Source organism: Lithobates pipiens, unplaced genomic scaffold (assembly GCF_037356315.1).
Source record: "Lithobates pipiens isolate NorthernLeopardFrog02 unplaced genomic scaffold, aLitPip1_a1.2 Scaffold_8, whole genome shotgun sequence".
In the NCBI taxonomy this organism is placed as follows: domain Eukaryota; kingdom Metazoa; phylum Chordata; class Amphibia; order Anura; family Ranidae; genus Lithobates; species Lithobates pipiens.
The window spans coordinates 66,867,380-66,890,579 of NW_027507903.1; the positions used below are offsets into that span (position 1 = coordinate 66,867,380).

At 45.2% G+C, this 23,200-nt stretch overlaps 1 protein-coding gene across 1 annotated transcript in view; it reads left to right on the forward strand.

Annotated features, from left to right (window-relative positions):
- Nucleotides 1-380: 380 nt before the first annotated feature.
- The window catches only part of MYEF2 (myelin expression factor 2), a 33,946-nt gene continuing 11,126 nt past the window's right edge, over nucleotides 381-23,200 (forward strand). Inside the window, exons 1-7 of the mRNA XM_077469575.1 lie at nucleotides 381-612; nucleotides 18,037-18,233; nucleotides 19,308-19,360; nucleotides 20,220-20,227; nucleotides 20,312-20,405; nucleotides 21,019-21,210; nucleotides 21,997-22,150. Of these exons, the coding sequence (XP_077325701.1) occupies nucleotides 488-612; nucleotides 18,037-18,233; nucleotides 19,308-19,360; nucleotides 20,220-20,227; nucleotides 20,312-20,405; nucleotides 21,019-21,210; nucleotides 21,997-22,150 (823 nt within the window). The 5' untranslated portion in view covers nucleotides 381-487. The remainder of the gene's footprint in view (nucleotides 613-18,036; nucleotides 18,234-19,307; nucleotides 19,361-20,219; nucleotides 20,228-20,311; nucleotides 20,406-21,018; nucleotides 21,211-21,996; nucleotides 22,151-23,200) is intronic.

Consider the following 23,200-nt stretch of genomic DNA (forward strand, 5'->3'; position numbering starts at 1 on the left):
GGACTGGTGTGTATGAGGTACACGGCCTTGTCTCTGAGGGACTGGTGTGTATGAGGTACACGGCCTTGTCTCTGTGGGACTGGTGTGTATGAGGTACATGGCCTTGTCTCTGAGGGACTGGTGTGGATGGGCTCTGACTGCTCTGTAAGGCGCCTTGCTGTTGAACAAGGTGGAGCCTTTATGAACGCAGCATGCGATTATGTAGTACACTGTAACCAGGGAACATTTCTCCATCTTTGTACAGCCAAGTGCTGCAAGCTCTCGAGGAAACAAAGCCCTCCCCCACCCACACTCTATTGTCCCGCTCAGTGTTCGCCCCTTCCGCTGATAATAAAGTTGCATGAAAGGCAGGCCGGTGGGAGGGAACTGAGCTCTCGCGAGACTTCCCCGTGATCACGCCCCCCCGGTGAAGAAGAGGCGTCGCGGCCTTGTGATCTCTTTCCTCGCGGACGGCGGCATTGAACGGAAGACATTCCACAGCGGTACCATGGCGGACATCGACCAGCAGGACTCCCAGGACGCCCTCAATAATGGCAGCGACAACAACAGCGAGTGCGACGACCAGTGTGACGCCAGCATGGCGGAGGAGAGCCATTCCAACGGCATGAAGAAGTAGGTGTTAGAAGAGGGGAAATGGCGGCACCTAGAAGGAGGGAGGGGGGAGGTCTGTGAGCGGGAAACCTTCCCTCGGTCGGCTCTGCGGGGACGCTGAGAAGGAAAGCTCGGGGGCGCCTTACTTCCCGCCATCCCCATAGGCCGCACTGGGCGCCATTGTCTGCACACAGCCCGGGAACCCGCACCGCCCGCACTACAGGCCCCAACCTACCACCGATCACCCACCACACAGCAGAGCCCCACACATTGTCTCATTTCTGTAGGAGTATAAATCGGACCTACGTGATCTACAATCTGATGCAATATACTGCAACCGGATTGATGCTGAAGCGCATTGTCCAATCTGATTTAGATTCAAAACGAGCTAATGAGGCCCGGCCTAAACAGCCCATTCAATCTCCGATCAGGCAGGCCTGTGCAGCGCCTAGTTCTTGGTAGATCTAATGGAGAGTGTATGATCAGGTTGTAAAGTCTGTGTTAATATAAGGTTGACCATACACTGTACAGTCTCCTTTTTAAAAGCAGAGTTACACCCATTTAAAAATCAGTAGCTGCAGAAAGTGTAGCTGTTGCCTTTTAATAATTTAGGCAGACATTCACCTGTCCAGTCATGTGGGTGAATGAAGCCCCACGCCTCTCACCCTTCCTCTCTGCAGCGCCAGCATTATAACTGTGGGCGCCCGGCTGTGGCTTGGCAGCCAGGCACGCACTGTGCATGTGAGAGCAGTGCTCCGCACTGGAAATGGCTGGGCAACCTGTGACATGTCCCAGAAGATGGATGGGGGGAGAGGATAGGTCAACTTCCAGGAGCCCTGGGAGGAAGTGGGATCTGGTTGCCTCTATAAAGAGGATATCTGCCCACCCCCAAAAAGTGGCACATCAGGCCGTCCCGATCAGTTGCCCCCTCTGTGCAGTTGGTTTTGCACAGAGCAGCCATGATCCTCCTTTTCTGGGCCCTCCCTCCTCCTCTCACCATAGAAACAGATTGCTCCGGGGGCACCCAAGCAGTCTGGCTCCCGAGCCACGGCTCTGCGTGTCCATTCACAGCTGCATCCCCTCTCCTCATTGGCTCACTGGCAGTGATTGGCAGCAGTGGGAGCCAAAGGGGAAGCGTTCCAAGACATCTGTGGTAGTTGTTAGTGATGTCCAGTTCATGAACGAATCGTTCTTTTGAACCGGTTCTTTTTAGTGAACTGGATGAATCGATTCTTTTCAGTGAACTGATTCGTTTGAAACAGTTCACTCTGCACTCAGTACATAGCAGAGCAGCAGAGCTGGCAGTGGTAATATGATCCTAGAGTGAGAGAGCTCGGCCCCTCCCTGCAACCAATCAGCTGACTCAAAGCACAGTGACACTCAGGAACTGGATACAAACTTAAAACAAGAGCCAGGAGTACACAGTACACCGAGTTAAAGAATCGTACAAGTTACCGAGTTAAAGAATCGAACAGTACACCGAGTTAAAGAATCGTACAAGTTACCGAGTTAAAGAATCGTATCAGTTTTTAGAACCCAGTACACTGAAAGAACCACGAGTCACCACCAGTAAAACAATACACTAAACCAATGAAGTAGCAGCAGTGATCAGGTGGTACGGACAGCCTAAGGACCTTTCACACTCATGCGACTTGTCCTGCGACTTGAGACTGCAAAGTCACATGACAAGTCACACCCCATGATTTCCAACGAGTTCAGTTCATATCTGTGCGACTTCAAAGTAGTTTTTGTACTACTTTTGTCTGACTTTGATGCGACTTGTGGCAGAGACCTCAAGATTACACAAACATTGCTTCAAGTCATGGCAAAAATCATGGCAAAAGCACTTGACTTTCAAGTCGCACAAGTGTGAAAATAGCCTTAACGATTGGATTTTACTACCAGGGGTACTTCGCCCATGGTAGTGGTAGTAAAATCTGATCATCATTCCTGCGCATGCGCTGTAAAGACTATGGGAAAATCTGATGGCTAGCAATGTTAACTGTGAAGTTGGCCCATCAGAATGCAGTTCACATGCACAAAAACCCACTTTTCATTTAGGCTCCATTTCCACTTGTGCAACTTGTCCTGCGACTTTGTACTCTATGATTTCCAATGAGTATTATTCATATCTGTGCGACTTCAAAGTAGTCCCTGCACTACTTTGGTCCCACTTTGATGCAACTTGAGATCCATAGACCTCCGGAATACACAGGCATTGCTTTAAAGTCGCATCAAAATTGAGGCAGAATTGTGCAACTTTCAGGCTGCGTTAGCCTGAAAAGCCAGAAAGTTGCACGATTATGCCGCGACTTGAAGCCATGCCTGTGTATTCTGGAGGTTTATGGACCTCAAGTCACATTACAATGGGACCAAAGTAGTGCAGGGACTACTTTGAAGTCGCTGTGACTTGAAGTCGCACAGATATGAATGGTACTCATTGGAAATCGGGTACTTCTTGTCATGCAACTTTGCATTCCCAAGTCGCAGGACAAGTTGCACAAGTGGAAACAGAGCCTAAATGAAAAGCGGGGTTTGTGTGCATGTGAACTGCATTCTGGGGCAACTTCACAGGTAACATTGCTATCCATCAAATTTGCGGAAACCTAGGCTCAGGGCCGGTTCACACTGCAGCATAGTGCAAAATCGCATGCGATTTGCACTGCAGTGCAAATCACAGGCGATGTCCATGCAATGCGATTTCAGCAATACAGATAGTATGGTTGAAATCGTATCGCATTCGGACTAAACTCGCACAGGACCCTTTTTTTGGTCCGCACCAGAATCGGATCGCATAGCACTCATGCGATCCGATTCATGTCCAAACTGACACTTCGCAGTGCGACATGCGAACTGAAATGGGGGTGCAATTAACATTGCATGACACTCCCCAGCAGTTCGCATATGTCGTTGTGAACTGTCGTGCGAGTTGGGTGCGATGCAGGAACCCGTCGTGGAATCGCAGGGTTCCCGCATCGCACAAGTGTGAACCCAGCCTAACACAGCTGTTTGTGTATCACCAAAATGCATGACACTGCGCTAATCTGACAACAATGGAATAATTGTCAATTGACAACAATTGTGCTCTGCGCAGATGAACTAAATCAAAGTAAACATTACCAGGACCTGCCAACCTTCTGTGTGAATCAGTCTTCTGATTCTACTCATTTAAGAAGGTTGAATCAGAGCTTCGGTTCACTTGCTTGTCAGTAGACTCAGCAAGTGAACCGAAGAACCGATTCATTGAATCGGTTCATTTCAGTGAGCAGTTCGAAATGAACCGATTCATTTTAAAGATCCGAACTTCCCATCACTAGTAGTTGTGCATATCACTGGATTGAGAGGGAGCTCAGGTAAGTAGGGGGAGGGGGGGGGGGTGTTCTGCTCACAGGGTTTTTTTTTTTCCCCTTTCATGCATAAATGTTAAAAACCTTGATCCTTTATAACCGCCTAAAGCCTGCATTTACATGTGTGCTGTTTGAGGGCACATGCATTCCTGACCTGTAGGCAAAATGCCTGCACTTTGTGAAAAACCATGTGGTTCCATGCAGCATGTTTAAAAAAAAAAGTCAGTGACTTTTTCCCTGTGTCACTTGTGGGTACATATGACCATTGAGATGGGTTGACTGATGTGCAAATGCATGTATAAGTGTGAGCCTAGCCTTGCATCTACCATCAACTGTGTAGTGTTTGGGTTTGCCTGATTGGCTAAAGAGGTATCAGGTGGTTCAGGTTTGTCCTCCATTATGTAGCTGTGGTGAAGCTAAAGAGGGTTGTACAGTGTATGGTCAGCCTAATGCTGACGATACAACCACCTTCAGTTTTAACACAGCTGTGTAATGAGGGGGCAAACCTGAACCATATGATCAGGCAGGCTCTTGCACTAGATAATAGTTGGTAGATGTAAAGCAGATTGGGGTGTGTGGTGGGCTTTAAAGAGGAAGTGAACCCTGATGAGTTTACTTCCTTTCATTCCCTGCAAAGCATAATGGACTACTATGCATCGTGTAGTAGTCCACTATGTGTCACTTACCTGACACAGGAGCCAGTGAAGTCACCGCTGTCCCCTGTAGTTCCGAGCGTCCATCTTCTTGGTGGGTCTCGCTGCTCCGGCGCTGTGATTTGCCGGAGCAGCGATGACGTTACTCCCGCGCATGGGAGCCGAGACGCGTGGCATCTTCGTCATCGATGCCCCGCTCAGTGCGCCTGCGCGCCGCTGTCTACGGAGCATGCGCAGTAGATAGCGATGCCCGTCTTCGGGCAAATATCTCCTAAACCGTATAGGTTTGGGAGATATTTCTTGGACCTACAGGTAAGCCTTAATCTAGGCTTACCTGTAGGTCAAAGTGGTTTGTAAGGGTTTACAAGCACTTTAAGGGATAAGGTCACCTTTGGAACATGTTGACTGTTCCGGTTTCATCTGCACCTCGCATGGTATATTTATACTCCTGACCCGTGACGTTCAGTTTTCTGTGAGTAGACTACAAGTACCATCGGCCATTGCAGCTAATGGCTTGTATTTCTCAGTGAATTACGAAGGCGATGAGGAGCATCCTGATAGTCCTTTGACCTTCCTGCTTTCGGGGTAACTGTCTGCCCCTATCCACGGTACAGGCTGACCGCTATCCTGAGTCTGCAGGACTGCTGAGCAATGCTGTGCAGGAGCCTTTAAAAAAATTAGGCTTATCTGTAGGTAAAATGAATTTCTCCTAAAATTGTATGGTTTAGGAGATATTCACTTTGCATGCAGCTGCTCATGTCACGCTGGACATTGCCGGAAAGAAGACTCCCATGCATGTCACAGCGCCGGAGCCGCAAACCCGGAAGACATGCCAAGGGTAACATGTCAGCTCCCTTGGCGATGACAGGATCAGATGCTGACACCTTATTCTAGTGTAAGTATTTCATAATGAGCTAGTATGATCTATATTAGACATGTATATCTCTCTATCATGACAGTCATTGCCTTTTTTATGGTATTTGTGCAGTATTTTTTTTGGGGGAGAAAATAAAATGTAACCACTTCCATAGCAGGCCTATTCTGGCACTCCTCTCTTATATGTAAGAAGTGTGTGTGTGTGTTTTTTTTTTTTTCCTTGAAAATTACTGAGAACCCCCCAAACATGCTTTTAGCAGAGAGTCTAGGGCAGTGATGGCGAACCTTGGCACCCCGGATGTCTTGGAACTAGGGCTGCAACTAACGATTATTTTCATAATCGATTAGTTGGCCGATTATTGTTTCGATTAATCGAATATTCGGTTAATAACCTAAAAAAAAAAGTTTGCTGCAATTTGCATTTTTACATATTTTTTTGGCCAAATTGTTGTTGGACAGATTAGAAAAACACAAATTGCAGCAAAAACGCATTACATGCTTTTCTGCAGCTTCTCCATTGAAGTATATTGAACCAAAAAAACGAAATACCACAGTTTTGCGTTAAAAAAAAAGTCCTTGTCTTTTCCAAATACGCAGCCGCTGAAAAAATCATGAATGTGAACGTGTCCCATAGGAAACCATGTAAATGAACTGTAGTGCGTTTCTGCAAGAAAGCACCAAAAAACAGGTGTGACCCAGGCCTGAGATGTTTAGTAACAAAATGGGGTTATAAAATTAGTACAAAAAGAGCAAATAATCGCTACTGTAAGGGGTTAATTTTTTTACTATGGGACAGTGAGTAATATTTACAGTAGCGATTTGCTCTTTTTGTACTATAAAGGGCTAATTTTAGTTTTTTGTTAACCCCATTATGTTAGTGGCCGATTATTCGATTATGAAAATAGTAATCGATTAATTTCATAATCGATTAGTTGTCGATTAATCGATTAGTTGTTTCAGCCCTACTTGGAACTACATTTCCCATGATCAGCTATACTGCAGAGTGCATGAGCATCATGGGAAATATAGTTCCAAAATATCTGGGGTGCCAAGGTTCACCATCACTGGTCTAGGGAATAAAATGGCGGTCGTTGTAACCTTTTATGTCGCATAGTAATTTTTCAAACACTTGTTCTGTTTCCAAATTTTTTACAGGTGGAGGTCTAGTGCTAGAATTGTTGCTCTCGCTCTAACGCATGTGACACCTCACGTATGGTTTGAATAGCGTTTTACATATGTGGGCAGCTCTTGCGTGTGCTACCAGGGACACGGGCACTTTCAATTGTATTGCTTATTTTACTTTTTTTTTCACTTTTATTCCTATTACAAGGAATGGTGTGTAACAGGTCCTCTTTATGGAGAGTTGCTAAGACCCCACATCTCTCCTTCAGGCTGGAAAGCATGAGATAAAAAAAAAAATTCCCAATCCCACGCTTTCTGGCCGCAATCACGGCTTTGTTTACATGTCCAACGGTCATTGAGATGACTGGTGACCTTCTGGTCACTGGAAATCCACTGTTCATCATCCAGCGGCGGCTGATTATTTCTGCGGGTCCCTAATGGAACGGGAGACCCCTCAGAAGCCCTGGAGGGCAGCGGGAAGGGGTGATGTCCCAACGATCTACCAGCTGGACTGCTGCTATGATCGTTCTCATGGTGCACAGATTTGCTGGCTGAAAAAGAGGATATCTGAAAGTCAAGGACATCATATGAAGGCCTTGGGCTGGAAGTGGTTCAATCTATTCTTTTTGATCACTTTTTTTTTTTTTTTTAATACCAGGAATGTAAACATCCCTTGTAATAGTAATAGGGTCCTCTTTACTGTGAGATCTGCGCTCTATAAGGCTCCACATCTTTCCTCCTATGCTGGAAAGCCGAGATAAAATATATATATTTCTCAGGCTTTCCAGCGAAAAATAGCAGTGTTTACATCTGCCAGAGGTTGCTGAGGTAATGGCATTGCTTCCGGCCTCCGAGGGTCATAGAGTTGGTAAACCGCCAGTGTACTCATTCTCAGGCTCCCCGATCGCACAAAAGCAGCGAACAATCAAGTGGCTAAACAGCTGCTCACATGGCTTTTACATTTGAGGGAATCACTGGCTGAAAAAAGATCTGTATGATGCCTGCAGCAGTATTAATTTTGGCAGCAAGTTTCGATTTAGTTTTAGTCTTGGGACTAAAATGGCATTTTAGTTTTAGCCATTGTTTTTGTCAACTAAAATTAAATGTGCACAGTACACAGCCCACCTGCACTCCCAGGAGACCCCCAGTCTCCTGGGACAGCACTGCCAGTATACTTAAGTTAACCACTTAAGGACTGCCGCATGTCAATGTACATCGGCACAATGGCACCGACTGGCACAAGCGCGTACATGTACGTGCTTGCCTTCCAGCGGGTGGGGGGGGTCTGATCGGACCCCCTCCCGCTGGCTGTGGCGGTCCATTTCGCTTCAGGAGCGATCCGGGATGAGGGGATGGCCGTTGGTTTCTGGCCACCCCCCCTCGATTGCTCCTGGCGAATGAGAAGCTTCCCCTGCCTGTGTAGTGTAAACACAGGCAGGCAGGGAGGAAGTGATGTCATTCTCCTCAGGGCGGTCTTTTTGACCGGACTGCGAGGAGAACACATAGTAAGTGTGCACCAACGCTACACTGACACATAGGCACACAAATCAAATTTTTTTTTTTTTTTTTAGATTTTGGCTGTTTGAGTGTTGCCTGAAGCTTTCACAATGCCTTGTTAGACATGTTTGTTAAAGGATATCTGAATCTAACACCAGAAATGCAACTTGCCAGTCTTTAGATGTTGTCTGTATATTATCGCAAAAGAACTTTCTGCAAGTACAGAAAAATACCTGGTTATCCTCTAGCAATGTGCACTGAACCAATATCTGTACTACACAAAGATTCTACCTATAATGGGGGGGGGGGGGCTCTTGGTCCAAATCGGAGGTGCAGCTTAGGGTGACCATGCGTCTTGGTCATAAAAGCAGAACAGTGATTGAGCATTGTCACATTAGGACAGGAAGAGTTACCTTTGTAGGAAAAAACATTTGAAAAATGAACTACTTGTCCAAGGGACTAATTTGGGGTCCCAATCTTTGTTCTGATAAAATGTATTTTTTTTTTTTTTTTTTACAAAACCCTTCCTGGAACTAGCAGAGAGTGGAGAGGCCTTGCAGTGTTATGAGCATCGATTGGGGGCTTGTCAGGAAAGGGCAGTGTTGTGCTCTCAACACTAAGCAAAAGTGCATCTGCTGAGCAAGTAAATGAGGTCCTGGTCCGAAAAAGATTCCTTAATGTTACTCTCACAACCTACAAGCACCTAGGTAAGCTGTGTCTATATTCCATGGGCTGGGCACCAGATGCTCAGGGTAGGTAGGCTCTGCATCTCATTCTGTCCTGCCCTCCATGGCTGTGTAACCATCCTGCCTGTAGTGTGATCTGACACAATGACAGACCTGGCTCAGGAAGGAGTGTGTTGGTGCTCCCAGGCTCTGGAGGACAGGCAGGGATTAGCAGACGCCGGCATGCTGCATTAAGATTGCTCAGCAGCAGTCGGTGCAATGCACAGAAAGGAGGGGAGTGTACTACCTGTGATCCGGTCTTTGGTATGTTTATTGGTTGGCGGGCTGAAAAGTGCCACTGTACACCAGCTGAGGCGTTACACTTTGCAAGAGGCTATGTGCGGCCTCCGCCTGTCCTGAGAAACATGCTGCTTGTCAAATAGGGAAGTCTGTAAGGGAGCGGACCTGGCGGCCAATAGGTTGTTTTTTTTTTTTTTTTTTTTTTGGTGTCTGGCAGATTGGCCGTCGGATGGCAACATGTGGGCTTAAAGGGAAAAGCAGTACTGAGCCTGCAGCACATCCATGAATCCTGGAAAAAAAAAAAAAACCTAAAGAACTGCTCAACTGGAAAATATTACCAAACAAACCACTTCCTTCCTGCCACATGCTAATATGCAGCTTCTTGGCAGGTGAACTTTAACACTGAAAGGCCACATATATGTGCCTATAAGTAAAGAGTTTAAAGAGCTTGCTGCACAGTAACTAAACTGGTCACAGAAAGCAATTGGGAGCTTTCAATCATGTGACTGCTGTGATAGCCAATCAGTGGTCACATGATCTGAATGCTTGTCTCCACCCTTCCAGCATTTCTATCTAGTTACAGGGCTGGGATGGTGGGAAGGGGTTGAACTTCACTAAATGTTGAGAGATCAGCTTTAAAATAAGTGGCGTTTACTGCTTGTGCAGCTTTTGTGACCTCATCCTACTCAGTTATTTGATCTTCCTTCCCGGAGGAACGGACAATGAAAGGGGGGGTGTACCTTCTGGCCTTACATATGTAAGTACAGACTGCTGGGAATAGTAGTGAACTAATTAGATGAGCATTTCTGATGGTGTCCTGTATGTGATTGAGTTTGAAATTCAGATTTTATCTGCAATTATGTATTTAATGGATTGTGTAACAATCTTTCTTTTAAGAGAAGTTGTCCTAAAGTGAGATTGGACCTTATTAAAAAAATAAAGGCTTAGGCCTTTTCCACATGAGCATTCAGATTGGGCCTGCCTGTCGGGCTTTTCCGGTGGGCCTGATGGGGGTCCATGGTACCCTATGGACAGGCAGATCTAAATATATAGATATACCTCATAGGTCTGGGAAAAGGACTACATCCTTTTTTCCCTAGTCATCTTCCAGGATGTCTTACGCAGGTGGGCTACTAGTACAGGAAACGCATGATCCACATTTATAAAAGTACAGACACAAGCAGTAGCCCCTCAGTATTTCTTCCAGCTATTCGGGAACAATTTTAACAGGACCTATGTGCTAGGTGGCAGGGGCCTCCTGGTGCTCATATCCCTTAAACAGGGGCAGTACTCCTTGGGATAGGAATGTGCTTGGGTCATCCTTGGACCAGGTAAGCAGGTCTGAATGAAAATTTGAGGGGACCCCCTCTCTAGTTTGGTAGCCTCAGGAAGATACCTGTTGGTGGAGTCTGGAGCTAAGGACCTGGTTGGTCCTTCTAGTAATTGCTGCTTAGGAAGGAAGAATCTTTCCTTCTCTTGTGGCTGTCACTTCTGGCGCCAGAACAGGAAGTGATGTGACCAGAAGTTTAATGGTGGCCATCTTGGTACACCTAATGCATTCAGGAGAAACCTGGGTGTTTGGCCAGGGTTAGAAGCCCTTATGTTACACAGGCGGCAGCGCTGTATCCACAGCGCCGCTCTGGCTAGTTCACTCCACCATTTAAAAGGGTGCAGACAAAGCATGGTGTCTGGTGACTATTCAGGTGAGCCAGCACTGTGGAAGCAGCCATCAGCTGATGCCAGCCCTAAGGTAGTAAAACGTTTAAATTCTGGGAACAGGATCCTGGTGCAGAGCCAAGCCTTAGTACGTCCGGCACCAGCTCTAAGGGTACAAGGTAGTCTGGCCATCTTCCCACATGAGTTCCCCAAGACCAGGGGGTACTGGAGGAGTTGGGAGAATCTTCAGATTCAGCCTCTGAGGGAGAAATCAGAGGCTAGGTCTAGTAGGATCCAGAGCTTTCTCTTCCCTTCGGATGAAACTGAATTGCTTAAAGCTATATGATACCCTGGAGCTAGAAGAGCCAGAGGATAAAGAGCTCTCAGTGCATAACCTTTTATGATATTCAGGACTCCAGTCCAAGCGGACTAGAACCTTCTCGGTTCTCGGACTAGATTGGACGCTTCCCTCTCAAACGTATCAAAGAAAACAAAATTTTAATTTGAGGATGCAGGCTCTTTAAAGGACCCAATGGATAGAAAGCCGAGGGGGTACATGAGGAAAGCTTGAGAGGCCTACTTTGCTAACTAAGCCAGCCCTGGCCACTACATGCGTGGCCTGTACTCTGGATTTATGGCTGAAGCAGCTCTGTGCTCTTGAGTCATATACTCCCTGAGAAGATATTTTGAAGGCTATTCCGTCCCTCAGCAAGGCAGTGGCCTATATAGTGGATACCTCCCACGGAGTCTGAAAATTTCTGCTAGATCTGCAGCCTTGATGAAGCTAGAAGGGCTATGTGGCTGAAGTCCTGGGAAAGGGGTATGGTATCTAAGAGTAAGTGCTCTTCCCTTCTCGGGGGAATTGCTCGTTGGCAAGGAGCTGGAGTTGGTGTCTGAGAGGTCAGCAGACGAGAAAAAAAAAAAAGCTTTCATTTTCCCAAGAAGCAAAGAGAAATTTTTTATCCTCCCCAGGGATCCGAAGGAGGTCTACGTGACCACTGTCAGTGAATTCTTGTATTGCCATCTAAACGGGAGCAGAGTGCTGTGCCCACCCTGCACACAGCCTAAAGACGCTTCCCAGTGACTTGGATAGCCAAGTGAAAGGAAGACTGGATGCATTCCTCCTTCAGTGGCAACATTATTTCTTTATGGACCTTATTCAGTTCGGGTACAGGACAGTACCGGGTACACTACAGAACTTTATACTTTCAGTTTGGGACAGAAAAAAAGTGCTTTTTTTTTTTTTTTTTTTAACTAGGGATTTTGGCCCAGCTGTAAAGGGAAGACCTGTCCAAATCCTTTTGGACAACGAGAGCTATATAAACAAGGGGGGTATAAGAGTTCCTCACCTTGTGTATAGCAGAGGACATCCTGCAGTGATCAGAAGAGAATTTGCTATCCCTCCCTTTGGTTCACCTGAAGGGGAGCTAAACTCTCTGGCAGATGCTCTCAGCAGGGAAACATTGGCCCAAAGTGGTGCCTAAATTGAGCAGTCTAATCAAATGGATCTTTTTGCAAAAAAGGGGGGGTAGAGAACAAGGAGGTAGACCAGTTCTGTCTCCAGGGGGACCACCTCAGCTTGGGTCTGGATGCTTTATTCCAACCATGGGGGGCCGATCTAGTTTACGCTTTTCCTCCTTTTTTGCTCTCATGCCAAAGGTCATTCAGAAGATGGTCATCGAGGTCAATAGTTATCCTAATGGCACCTTTTTGGCCAAAAGTCATGGTTCCCAAGTCTTCTAAAGCTCAGCATTTTGGACCCCTGGAAACTACCCTGCAGCGAGGAGCTCGTAAGGGAGTGGTGAACCATCTGGAATTAACCACTTGCTTACTGGGCACTTAAACCCCCCTCAGTCCCAGACCAATTTTCAGCTTTCAGCGCTGATGCACTTTGAGTGACAATTGCGCGGTCATACAACACTGTACCCAAATGAATTTTTTATCATTTTTTTCCCACAAATAGAGCTTTCTTTTGGTGGTATTTAGTTACAGCTCGGAGTTTTATTTTTTGCTAAACAAACAAAAAAAGATGCAAAAAAAAAAAAAAAAAAATCATGTTTTAATAGTTTGTTATAAAATTTTGCAAACGGGTCATTTTTCTCCTTCATTGAAGTGCGCTGATTAGGCGGCACTGATAGGCTGCATTGGTGGGCACTGATGGGCTGCATTGGTGGGCACTGATGGGCTGCATTGGTGGGCACTGATGGGCTGCATTGGTGGGCACTGATGGGCTGCATTGGTGGGCACTGATGGGCTGCATTGGTGGGCACTGATGGGCTGCATTGGTGGGCACTGATGGGCTGCATTGGTGGGCACTGATGGGCTGCATTGGTGGGCACTGATGGGCTGCATTGGTGGGCACTGATGGGCTGCATTGGTGGGCACTGATGGGCTGCATTGGTGGGCACTGATGGGCTGCATTGGTGGGCACTGATGGGCTGCATTGGTGGGCACTGATGGGCTGCATTGGTGGGCACTGATGGGCTGCATTGGTGGGCACTGATGGGCTGCATTGGTGGGCACTGATGGGCTGCATTGGTGGGCACTGATGGGCTGCATTGGTGGGCACTGATGGGCTGCATTGGTGGGCACTGATGGGCTGCATTGGTGGGCACTGATGGGCTGCATTGGTGGGCACTGATGGGCTGCATTGGTGGGCACTGATGGGCTGCATTGGTGGGCACTGATGGGCTGCATTGGTGGGCACTGATGGGCTGCATTGGTGGGCACTGATGGGCTGCATTGGTGGGCACTGATGGGCTGCATTGGTGGGCACTGATGGGCTGCATTGGTGGGCACTGATGGGCTGCATTGGTGGGCACTGATGGGCTGCATTGGTGGGCACTGATGGGCTGCATTGGTGGGCACTGATGGGCTGCATTGGTGGGCACTGATGGGCTGCATTGGTGGGCACTGATGGGCTGCATTGGTGGGCACTGATGGGCTGCATTGGTGGGCACTGATGGGCTGCATTGGTGGGCACTGATGGGCTGCATTGGTGGGCACTGATGGGCTGCATTGGTGGGCACTGATGGGCTGCATTGGTGGGCACTGATGGGCTGCATTGGTGGGCACTGATGGGCTGCATTGGTGGGCACTGATGGGCTGCATTGGTGGGCACTGATAGGCACAGATAAGGCGGCACCGATGGGCACAGATAAGGCGGCACCGATGGGCACAGATAAGGCGGCACCGATGGGCAAAGATGGGCACAGATAAGATGGCACGGATGGGTGGCACGGATAAGATGGCACGGATGGGTGGCACGGATGGGTGGCACGGATGGGCACTGATAGGTACCACAGATAGATGGGACTGATGGGCACTGATAGGTGGCACTGATAGGTGGCACTGATAGGTGGCTCTGATAGGTGGCACTGCTGGGCACTGATGGGCGGCACTGCTGGGCACTGATGGGCGGCACTGCTGGGCACTGATGGGCGGCACTGGGGTGCAGCACCTGAGGCAGATTTTGGGTGGCACTGCTGGGTGGCACTGTGGGCACTGCTGGGTGGCACTGTGGGCACTGCTGGGTGGCACTGTGGGCACTGCTGGGTGGCACTGTGGGCACTGCTGGGTGGCACTGTGGGCACTGCTGGGTGGCACTGTGGGCACTGCTGGGTGGCACTGACAGGGGGGCACTTACTTTATTGCAGGTGGGCACTGGCAGGGGGCAGGTGTCCTTTTAAATTGCTGGCCGTGATCGGGACTGATGTCCCGAACACGGCCGCCGGCGATCGGCTTTTTTTTTTTCTCCTCGCGCTGTCAGCGCGAGGAGGAATACTAGCCGATTACCGGCTCCGTTTTATCACATGATCAGCTGTCATTGGCTGACAGCTGATCACGTGATAAGGGGTCGGGATCGACCCCTTACACGGATCGGTGATCAGGCGAGTCTCACGGACTCGCCGATCACAGAGCGCGCCGCGCGCGCCCCTCAGGGGGCGCGCAGGCTGCTCGTAACCGGGACTACGTCAATAGACGTAGTCCCGAAAATGTGGGTCCGCGCTATTGCCGTCATTTTGCAATAGCGCGGATCCCAAGTGGTTAAGCTATTTCTCTGATGGCCTAACTTCTGAGAGGGCGCTGTTGGGAAGAAAGGAGCTTTCAGCTAGTGATCCTTTAGTAGCCTGAAACTGACTACCAATGCTATATATGATAAAATCTGGAAGAAATTCAGCTTCTGGCGCAGGCTTAAAAGAAATTTGGGTCCAATGTTTCCTACAGTCCTAGATTTCCTCCAGGTGGGTGCAGACCTGAACTTGGCAGTTAGTACCCTCAAGGTACAACTATCAGTGTTTGTATAATTTCCTAAGTAGGAGGCTTATAGAAGAGCCCCTAATCAAAAAGAAGTTTCTTGCGTCCATAGGTCGTAGAAGGGCTCCCAGGACAAGTAGATTCCCATCATGGGATTTATCTCTGGTGCTGCAGAGTTTTTGTGGGGTGCCTTTTGAACCACTAGAGGAGCTACTGATTTAAGTTATTGACCTTTAAAGACGGTGCTTCTGATAGCACTAGTATCCACAAGAGTCGGTGAGATCCAGGCTCTATCGTGGAGCCTTTCTGCAATTCTTTGGACAAAGTTACTCTAGACCCAGCTTTTCTTCCAAAAGTACCATCCCGCTTTCATAGATCTGAGGAGATTGTGATCTCTTCTCCTTTTTGCAGGTAGCAGAAGAACAAGGAGACATCCTTTAATAAAATGGACGTCAGATGTTTTATCGCTTACATTGCGCGCACCAAGGAATGGAGTTTTTCCTCAAGCCTCTTTGTATTGTGCGCAGACCCAAACGGGTAAAGAATCTAAAAATACCCTTTCAAGGTGGATGAAGTCTGCCTTTAGAGGCATACAAGGCAGCATCCTTGACACCACAGTCTAGCGTAAAGGCTCATTCAACCAGGGCAGTATCGACACCTTGGGCTGAAAGGTCTGGAGCATCTTCCCTCCAGATTTGGAAGGAAGCAACCTGGTCTAGTTCCCAGACCGTTGTATGACATTACAGGCTGGATCTGCTGGCCAGCCAGGACCTGTCTTTTGGCAGGGAAGGTCCTGCAGGCTGTGGTCCTACCCTAATGGGTTATTCCTATTCTGTCCTAGAAGATGACTTTGAAAAACTGTTACCTGTTGACTTTTTTCCAGGGTGGCGTCAATCCCCCCCTTTTTTTTTTTTGTGACATGCTTATACTGTCATAGGGAGCTTCGGTAAGAAATGTTTGTTCTGTGCCTTCGGTTATTAACCACTTGCCGACCGCCGCACGACGATGTACGTCCATTTTTTGAAGAGGGATATCTCGGTAACGGCAGCAGCTGCTGCCACAACCGAGATATCCATCTCTTCAGGCGGCGGTCGGCTGTACGATAACGGTGGTCTCCGCGGCGGATTCGCCGCGAGATCACCGCTATCGGCGTCGGGAGAGGTGCCACTCCCGCCGCCCTCCCGCACCTTCCGCCGCTTACCGGAGCCGTCGGTAGCGTCGGAGCCGATCGGGTCCTTCAGTCAGCTGGGAATAGAGACAAGTGAGGCTAAGATGGCCCCCACTCGTCTCTATACCATAGGAGGGCGGAAGCGACGTCAAAACGTCACTTCCGCCCATACCTCTTAAAGCTATATTTTTTTTTTTTAAATGTCAGATTTTTTTTTTTTTTTGTTGCATTTTAGCCCAAATATGAGATCTGAGGACCTTTTGACCCCAGATCTCATATTTAAGAGGACCTGTCATGCTTTTTTCTATTACAAGGGATGTTTACATTCCTTGTAATAGGAATAAAAGTGATCCATTTTTTTTTTTTTTTTTTAAAGTGTAAAAATAATTAAAATAAATAAGAAAAAAAAAATTTTTTTTAAAACACCCCGTTACGACGAGCTTGCGCACAGAAGCGAGCGCATACGTGAGTAGCGCCCGCATATGAAAACGGTGGTCAAACCACATATGTGAGGTATCGCCGCGATCGGTAGAGCGAGAGCAATAATTCTAGCCCTAGACCTCCTCTGTAACGCAAAAAATGCAACCTGTAGAATTTTTTAAATGTCGCTTATGGAGATTTTTGAGGCTAAAAGTTTGACGCCATTCCACGAGCGGGCGCAATTTTGAAGCGTGACATGTTGGGTATCAATTTACTCGGCGTACCATTATCTTTCACAGTAAAAAAAAAATTGGGCTAATTTTACTGTTTTATTTTTTTATTCAAAAAAGTGAATTTCTTCCAAAAAAAAGTGCGCTTCTAAGACCGCTGCGCAAATACGGTGTGAAAAAAAGTATTTCAATGACCGCCATTTTATTCTCTAGGGTGTTAGAAAAAAAACAATATAAAATGTTTGGGGGTTCTAAGTAATTTTCTAGCAAAAAAAAATGTTTTAAACATGAAAACACCAAGTCCGAAAAAGAGGCCTGGTCCTTAAGTGGTTAAGGGGCTACTGCCTGTGTCTGTACTTTTTTATGTGTTTCTTGTGCTAGGTGGGAGGGAGTATCTCTGTAAGCCTTCCTGGAAAAAGGGTAGTTAACACTTATTTTTAATATTTTTTTTTTTTCTCTGGTTTGTGTTTGACACCATGCACTTATTTCTGAGATAGGCATCCGTTTTAATTCTATACAGCAGTGGTCTCAACTGCGACCCTTTGCTTGCTTTTATATAGCCCTTTTGGGCAGTATTTCTTTTACGTACACCATCAAAAGGACATAATTCCTCCCTATGACACCAACAATGGGGACCATTCCTCCCAATACCACCAAGATGGGGCACAGTTCCTTTCATTGATACCAAAGATGAGGCATTGCTTACCCCAACTGATTCTGGGATGTTTTCTACTCCTGATAGCCAGTCTGGCCCCCCTATAGTCCTTTTTGTATCTAATGTTTAGAGACACCTGCTATACAGAATGACTGAGTGGATTATTCTTGAACATGGTTCATACATTTCATCCCCTGTCCTAGAGTAAGACAGCCTCTTGATGCCTACATGCCAGTTAAATCTTTCATCTACTAGACAGGTGACACTGAAAAGCCGGAGATTAAAGTGCTTGTTCACACGTGACCCATATGTTGTATTTAGAAAGTGTCTCCTCCACATTCATGGGCATAGTATGGTCAGTAGAATGTAGTGTTTTTTTTCTATATTGGAGGGATATATTATGTAACCATTTTGCTTTTCTAGAAAAGGATCATGTTTAGAAAGGCAATGATGCAAAATTCTAGCATGAAACTTTTCAACTAGAGTTTCTAAACTCAGTGGGGGCTTTTTTAAATGTACTCATTAATAGTATCCCTTTTTTGGGTGTAAGAACAGAACTATTTTTATGCTTTTGTAAATAGAATGCATTTTTCTTGCAGGGAAAATGAGGACTCAAAAGAAGAGAAATCCACGCTTAAAGAGAAATCTGGAAATAGAAAGGGAAGCAGATTCCATCCTTATGGAAAAGAGAAGGGCTCTGGGGAGAAAAAGGGTCAGAGCCGGAATAGGGTGTTCATCAGCAATATTCCGTATGACATGAAATGGCAAGCCATTAAAGACCTTATGAGGGAGAAAGGTAAGCTTTGGCTGCAGTCATTGCAACCATATATATCGGTCCCCTTCCCTTTCCTCTCAAGCTTTTGAAATTCACACCTTAATACAGGTAAAGGTGGGGTGGAGTTTTTATTTTTCTCTCCCCCCCCCCTCTAGTACATAGAGATTATTATACCTGTTTTACCAGGGAAGTGTTTGCATGCTGTTAAGTGCAGCTGTAATGTGGTTTTTATAGGCCAATAGTATAACTTGGAGATGTATTTACTGACCCTGTTAGTATAACTTGGAGAGATGTCTGGATACATAACTGCTGTTTCCAAGCAGTAGGTGCTTGTCTTGCACAGCAGACCACTATTGCAGATAGAGTAATTTTGGTGACCGTGTGTTTAATGGCAAAGACTGTCTTGCAGTTTTTGTTTTAGTGCCTGTTCTTGTGAAATTGACTTAATATCCAATATTACAAAATTGGACTGGAGACTTAATGGTTTTCACTGGAAATCACCAAAGTCTAAAATGTTCCCCTTGGTTTCATGGTAGTGTGTTCTCTTTATTTTTAAAAAAAATTGTAACATTTGTAATAGTCCTTGGTGTCTCTGTTGTAAGGTGAATGACTATGGTTTTATTCACTGTATGTATTTGTAGCCTACTGTGAAACACATTGACTTGTTAATTTGGATCTTAAGACAATTTTACTAATTGAAGACATTCAGGTAGAAAGTCACCTTAAACAAGCTGTTGTGAGTTGGATGGCCAATCTTTATTTTATCGACATGTTTTAACTATTCTAATGAGTTGATTAAGGTACTAGCTGTATATCTGAATGTGTTCAACTATATCCTATTCATATACTACATCTGGTATTTAAGGAGTAAAATGGTATTAGTTTATTGCTCTTGACAATGTGGCTGCTTCACAGTCCTGAAATTGAGCAAAATGAGGTAGCCATTGATAGGTGCTATGTCGGTTCTGTGTTTGATTGTTGGTGAATTTATAGGTCATTTTTTTTTGTTTTGTAGAGCTGTGCACAGGGCACAGTAAAGTTACTGGTGTTAAATGCTTTGTCTCTTGGTATTTTCCCTTTGTATGTCTTATGTAGTTGGTGAGGTTACATACGTGGAGCTCTTTAAGGATTCTGAAGGAAAATCAAGGGTAAGTGCCGTGGGCAACCATCTGCTTGAGGTGTAAAGTGCCTCCAGTAGTCTTCTGTATCACTGTACAAGTATATTGGAAAGTAAGTTTCATTTTCTTACACTGTATTGCAGTCTGAATGTTCCAAGGCTCACAGTATGCTACTTTTCATCCAAATTACATGAGGGTTGAAAGTGATGACTGAATTTCTAAACATTTGCTTGCTCACTTCTTGTAAGTTTGCTGCTAAAAGCTCAATGCAGATGTCAGTCAGGTTCGGAGTACAATTCACTGGCACGTCTGACAGTATTCCTGGGATTGTACTGAATTTGTCTCAATATATTTTTTTTGAATTACCTGTTGTGGCGTGCAGGGCTGCTCCACTGTCAGTGCTGTGAACGTTTTGAGTCATTGAGCTAGACTCTTAATTAGAAACCGAGAATTATCTGGTTAAGGATTATATATATAATATATATATTTTTTATTTTTTTCCTGATGAAACAAGTGAGTCATTGAGCATGGTGACAGAAGTCTTAATTTGCGGTTTACGGTTTTTTGGAGATTAATATTGAAAAAAAATTTTGGGTGACAAAGTTGTCCTTCCACTGTATGATGGCTATGTTTAGACAGTGTATCCAGTCTTGGGTGTCTTTTTATAAATGTTTTCAAAAGATTCCTTGAGGGTTCACTTTTTGTTGTGTTTTTTTCTGATTGAATCCAATTTGAAAAAATGTGTGAATCCTGGTTAAGTTGTGTGAAAACATTTTAAATAGACCCCGTAGTGATCTCTGATCTAAGTGATTGGTATTCAAGCTAACACTTTTCTATTTTTATTTTATTTGTTTTTTTGGATTCTTTTCGTGTGGCCACGTGGATTTAGGGATGTGGGTAAGTCTCCTTTTGATACAGCCTTCCTATGCATATGTAAATTTTTACACATTTAAAATATTCATCAAACCCTTTTTATTGCAGTGTGGTGGAGTTTAAAGACATGGAATTTGTACAAAAAGCATTGGATGTAATGAATAAGCATGATCTAAATGGAAGACCCCTTAACATCAAGGCGGTAAGCATCCAGGGGTTTAGCCTTAAGCTAGTTGTGTATCACTGACTGCATTCACACTTCAACGTTTTGGATCACGGGCAGACTTTCTGCGATTCTTTCCGCAGTTTCAAAGCGCAGATGTGACAAATCACAGGACTCACGTTTTGAGATGCCATTCACCTGACTCTCTCCTAAAATTGCAGTGGGGGATCTGCTATGATGGTCACGCTGCAATCTGCATCGCATGAAGCTTGTCACCCAAAAAAAGTTCAGGTGCTACTTTTGGGCGACATGCTTCACACGATGCGGATTATAGTGCGGTTTATTGCGTGGGACCCCTACCATGATTTTAGGTGTCATTTAGATCAATGGCATCTCAAATGTGAATCCCGCCACACTTCCATTCCAATACGCTGATATGTGAATGCAGTCTATACACTTTGCACTAACTTTGATTTCTGAATAAATTCAGGGCTGTTAGTAGTGTTTAAAATTAGTTTATGTACTGTTATCCCAGTACGGGTAACTTTAAAATCGGGGGGCAAAAACACTTGATATTCTGTGAGCTCTCATGAGATTTTAATTTTTTGTTTCTTGAATCTGTTTCTTTTTTAATGTGTACATGTTTATGCAGGATCCAGATGGAGAGCATGCACGAAGAGTTCTGCAGCGTAGCGGTGGCCAGTTCCCTGGGAGCCATAACGCCGATGTAGGCCCCGCAATTGTAAATCTCCCACCTTCAATTCTCAATAACCCCAACATCCCTCCAGAGATAATCACGGCTTTAAGAGCTGGGCGACTTGGAACAACAGTCTTTGTTGCTAATGTAAGTTTAACTTCTTTCTAAAGAAGAAAAAAAGTATCAATGCAGTCCTAAGGCTTCATGTACTTGAGATTATTATTATTATTATTTTATTTTTATTTTTTTACTTGACAGATAGTAACCATGTTTAAAACATCAGTTTTTCTGCTGTTACATGCTGCATTTTGCTGCGTTTGCAAAGCATTTAAAAAAATGCGAAAAATGAAACTCCTGTAAACTAAATGCAAGCTACTGTGTTTAGAAGCGTTTGGCGTGTGAAATGCCTCTAAACTCAGCTTTTCAACTGCCTAGAAATTATTGTAAATGACCCTGTGTATATGTAATAAGATGAGAGGAGAGTTCAGGAGCAGTTGAAGAAAAAATGCCCAACTGCTCCTAAACATCCATTCAGCAGAAGTTGCTCCCTAGAGGGACCACTTCACGTTCTCCAAACAGTACATTGATATAATGTGGGGGGAGAGAAGATATTCTGTCAGCCTTTGAGCCGGGCAGTTGCTAATGTTGTGTTCTACCTCCAGTGCATATCGAAAACCATGGTATCACTATTGCAGGCCATAGGTACAACCCAGATCAGGGTGGATATTTATAGCTGAATATATGAAGATATAATATGCATAACATAGGTGAATATGTAGTAATTTAAAAGGTTTATTGCATTGATTAGGGTTAATGATTGCTTGAATATGAGAGGTTTCTTTTTATGTTTTTGGCTTGACTTTTGTTTTATTAGCAAGCTATTGCTTGGGATTTACAGATTCAAATATGTATCTATCTATTTTATTTTCTCAGCTGGACTTTAAAGTTGGGTGGAAGAAACTGAAGGAAGTGTTTAGCATTGCTGGAAATGTGAAGAGAGCCGACATTAAGGAAGATAAAGATGGAAAAAGTCGTGGAATGGGAACGGTTACCTTTGAACAAGCCATAGAGGCAGTACAAGCAATCTGTATCCTTTTTATTTTTTCCCCGCTCCCTGCAACTTCAAGTGGTTTTGTACCACTATACTGACAGAGCTTATTCATAATGTTGGCTGATTATAGGTCCTGAAATGTGCATTTGGGTACAGTACCCTTTCATTTTATATATTGATGTTGTGCACAAAGCATATAACTGTGATGCAAAGTAAAAGTTCTTTCATGTGTATATTTAGTAACATGACAAATGTTTAGAACTATACACAGCGCTTTGCAGAGAGCAGTGTGACCCACCTGCGAGTCAGATGCGATGTGGGAGCCCACACAGAACCGCGCTGGTTCCCGCATAACACCAGTGTGAACCGAGACTTGGGGGGAGAGAGTGCAAGAAATAGTCTGAGTTTTGAGTCTTCTTTTTTTTAATTTAATTTTTTTGCAGTTTGTCCCTGTTGAAGATTTCTTTTAACTTGACTTGTAGTCACCAGAAATATAGTAAGATTGCTTCAGCAAGCACAAATCTGTGAAAGTTTAGAAAGTCCTGTCACCCTTGGAGATTCCTTTTACTGTTGGAGTAACTTGGCTATTCCCCGTCAGAAGAAACTGGTTCTAAACCTTTCACTGTATGCAAATCTAAAAATGTTTGGTATAGAATATAGATTTTATTATATATTCTGTTAAAAGGAATGTAAACATCTCTTATGACAGTAATAGGCGGTGACGGGTCTAAAAGTTCCCAAATCTTTTTGTAATTCAAAGTATCCCGAACGCCAAAATCTGTGTTTTTTAAAAATACAGAAATTTTTATTTTTTTTTCTGCGCCACTGGCAGCCGAGTAAACTGGAAGTGATGTTGCTTCTGGGTTAGGTTACTAAATCGGAGATGCGATCAAAGTAGATTCCCGCTTGGTTCGTGTCTCCAGCCGGTGGACGTGCTGGTTGGCCACTCGGTGAGATGGGTGGGGGAAAGGCTGTCCCCTCCCACTGCTCTTGCTAACGGCCAAAGGACACATTGGCTGTCAAACCCCCGCCAGCTGTGAATGGTATTGGGGTGATGCCTCTGGCTGCAAGTATCAACCAAAAAAG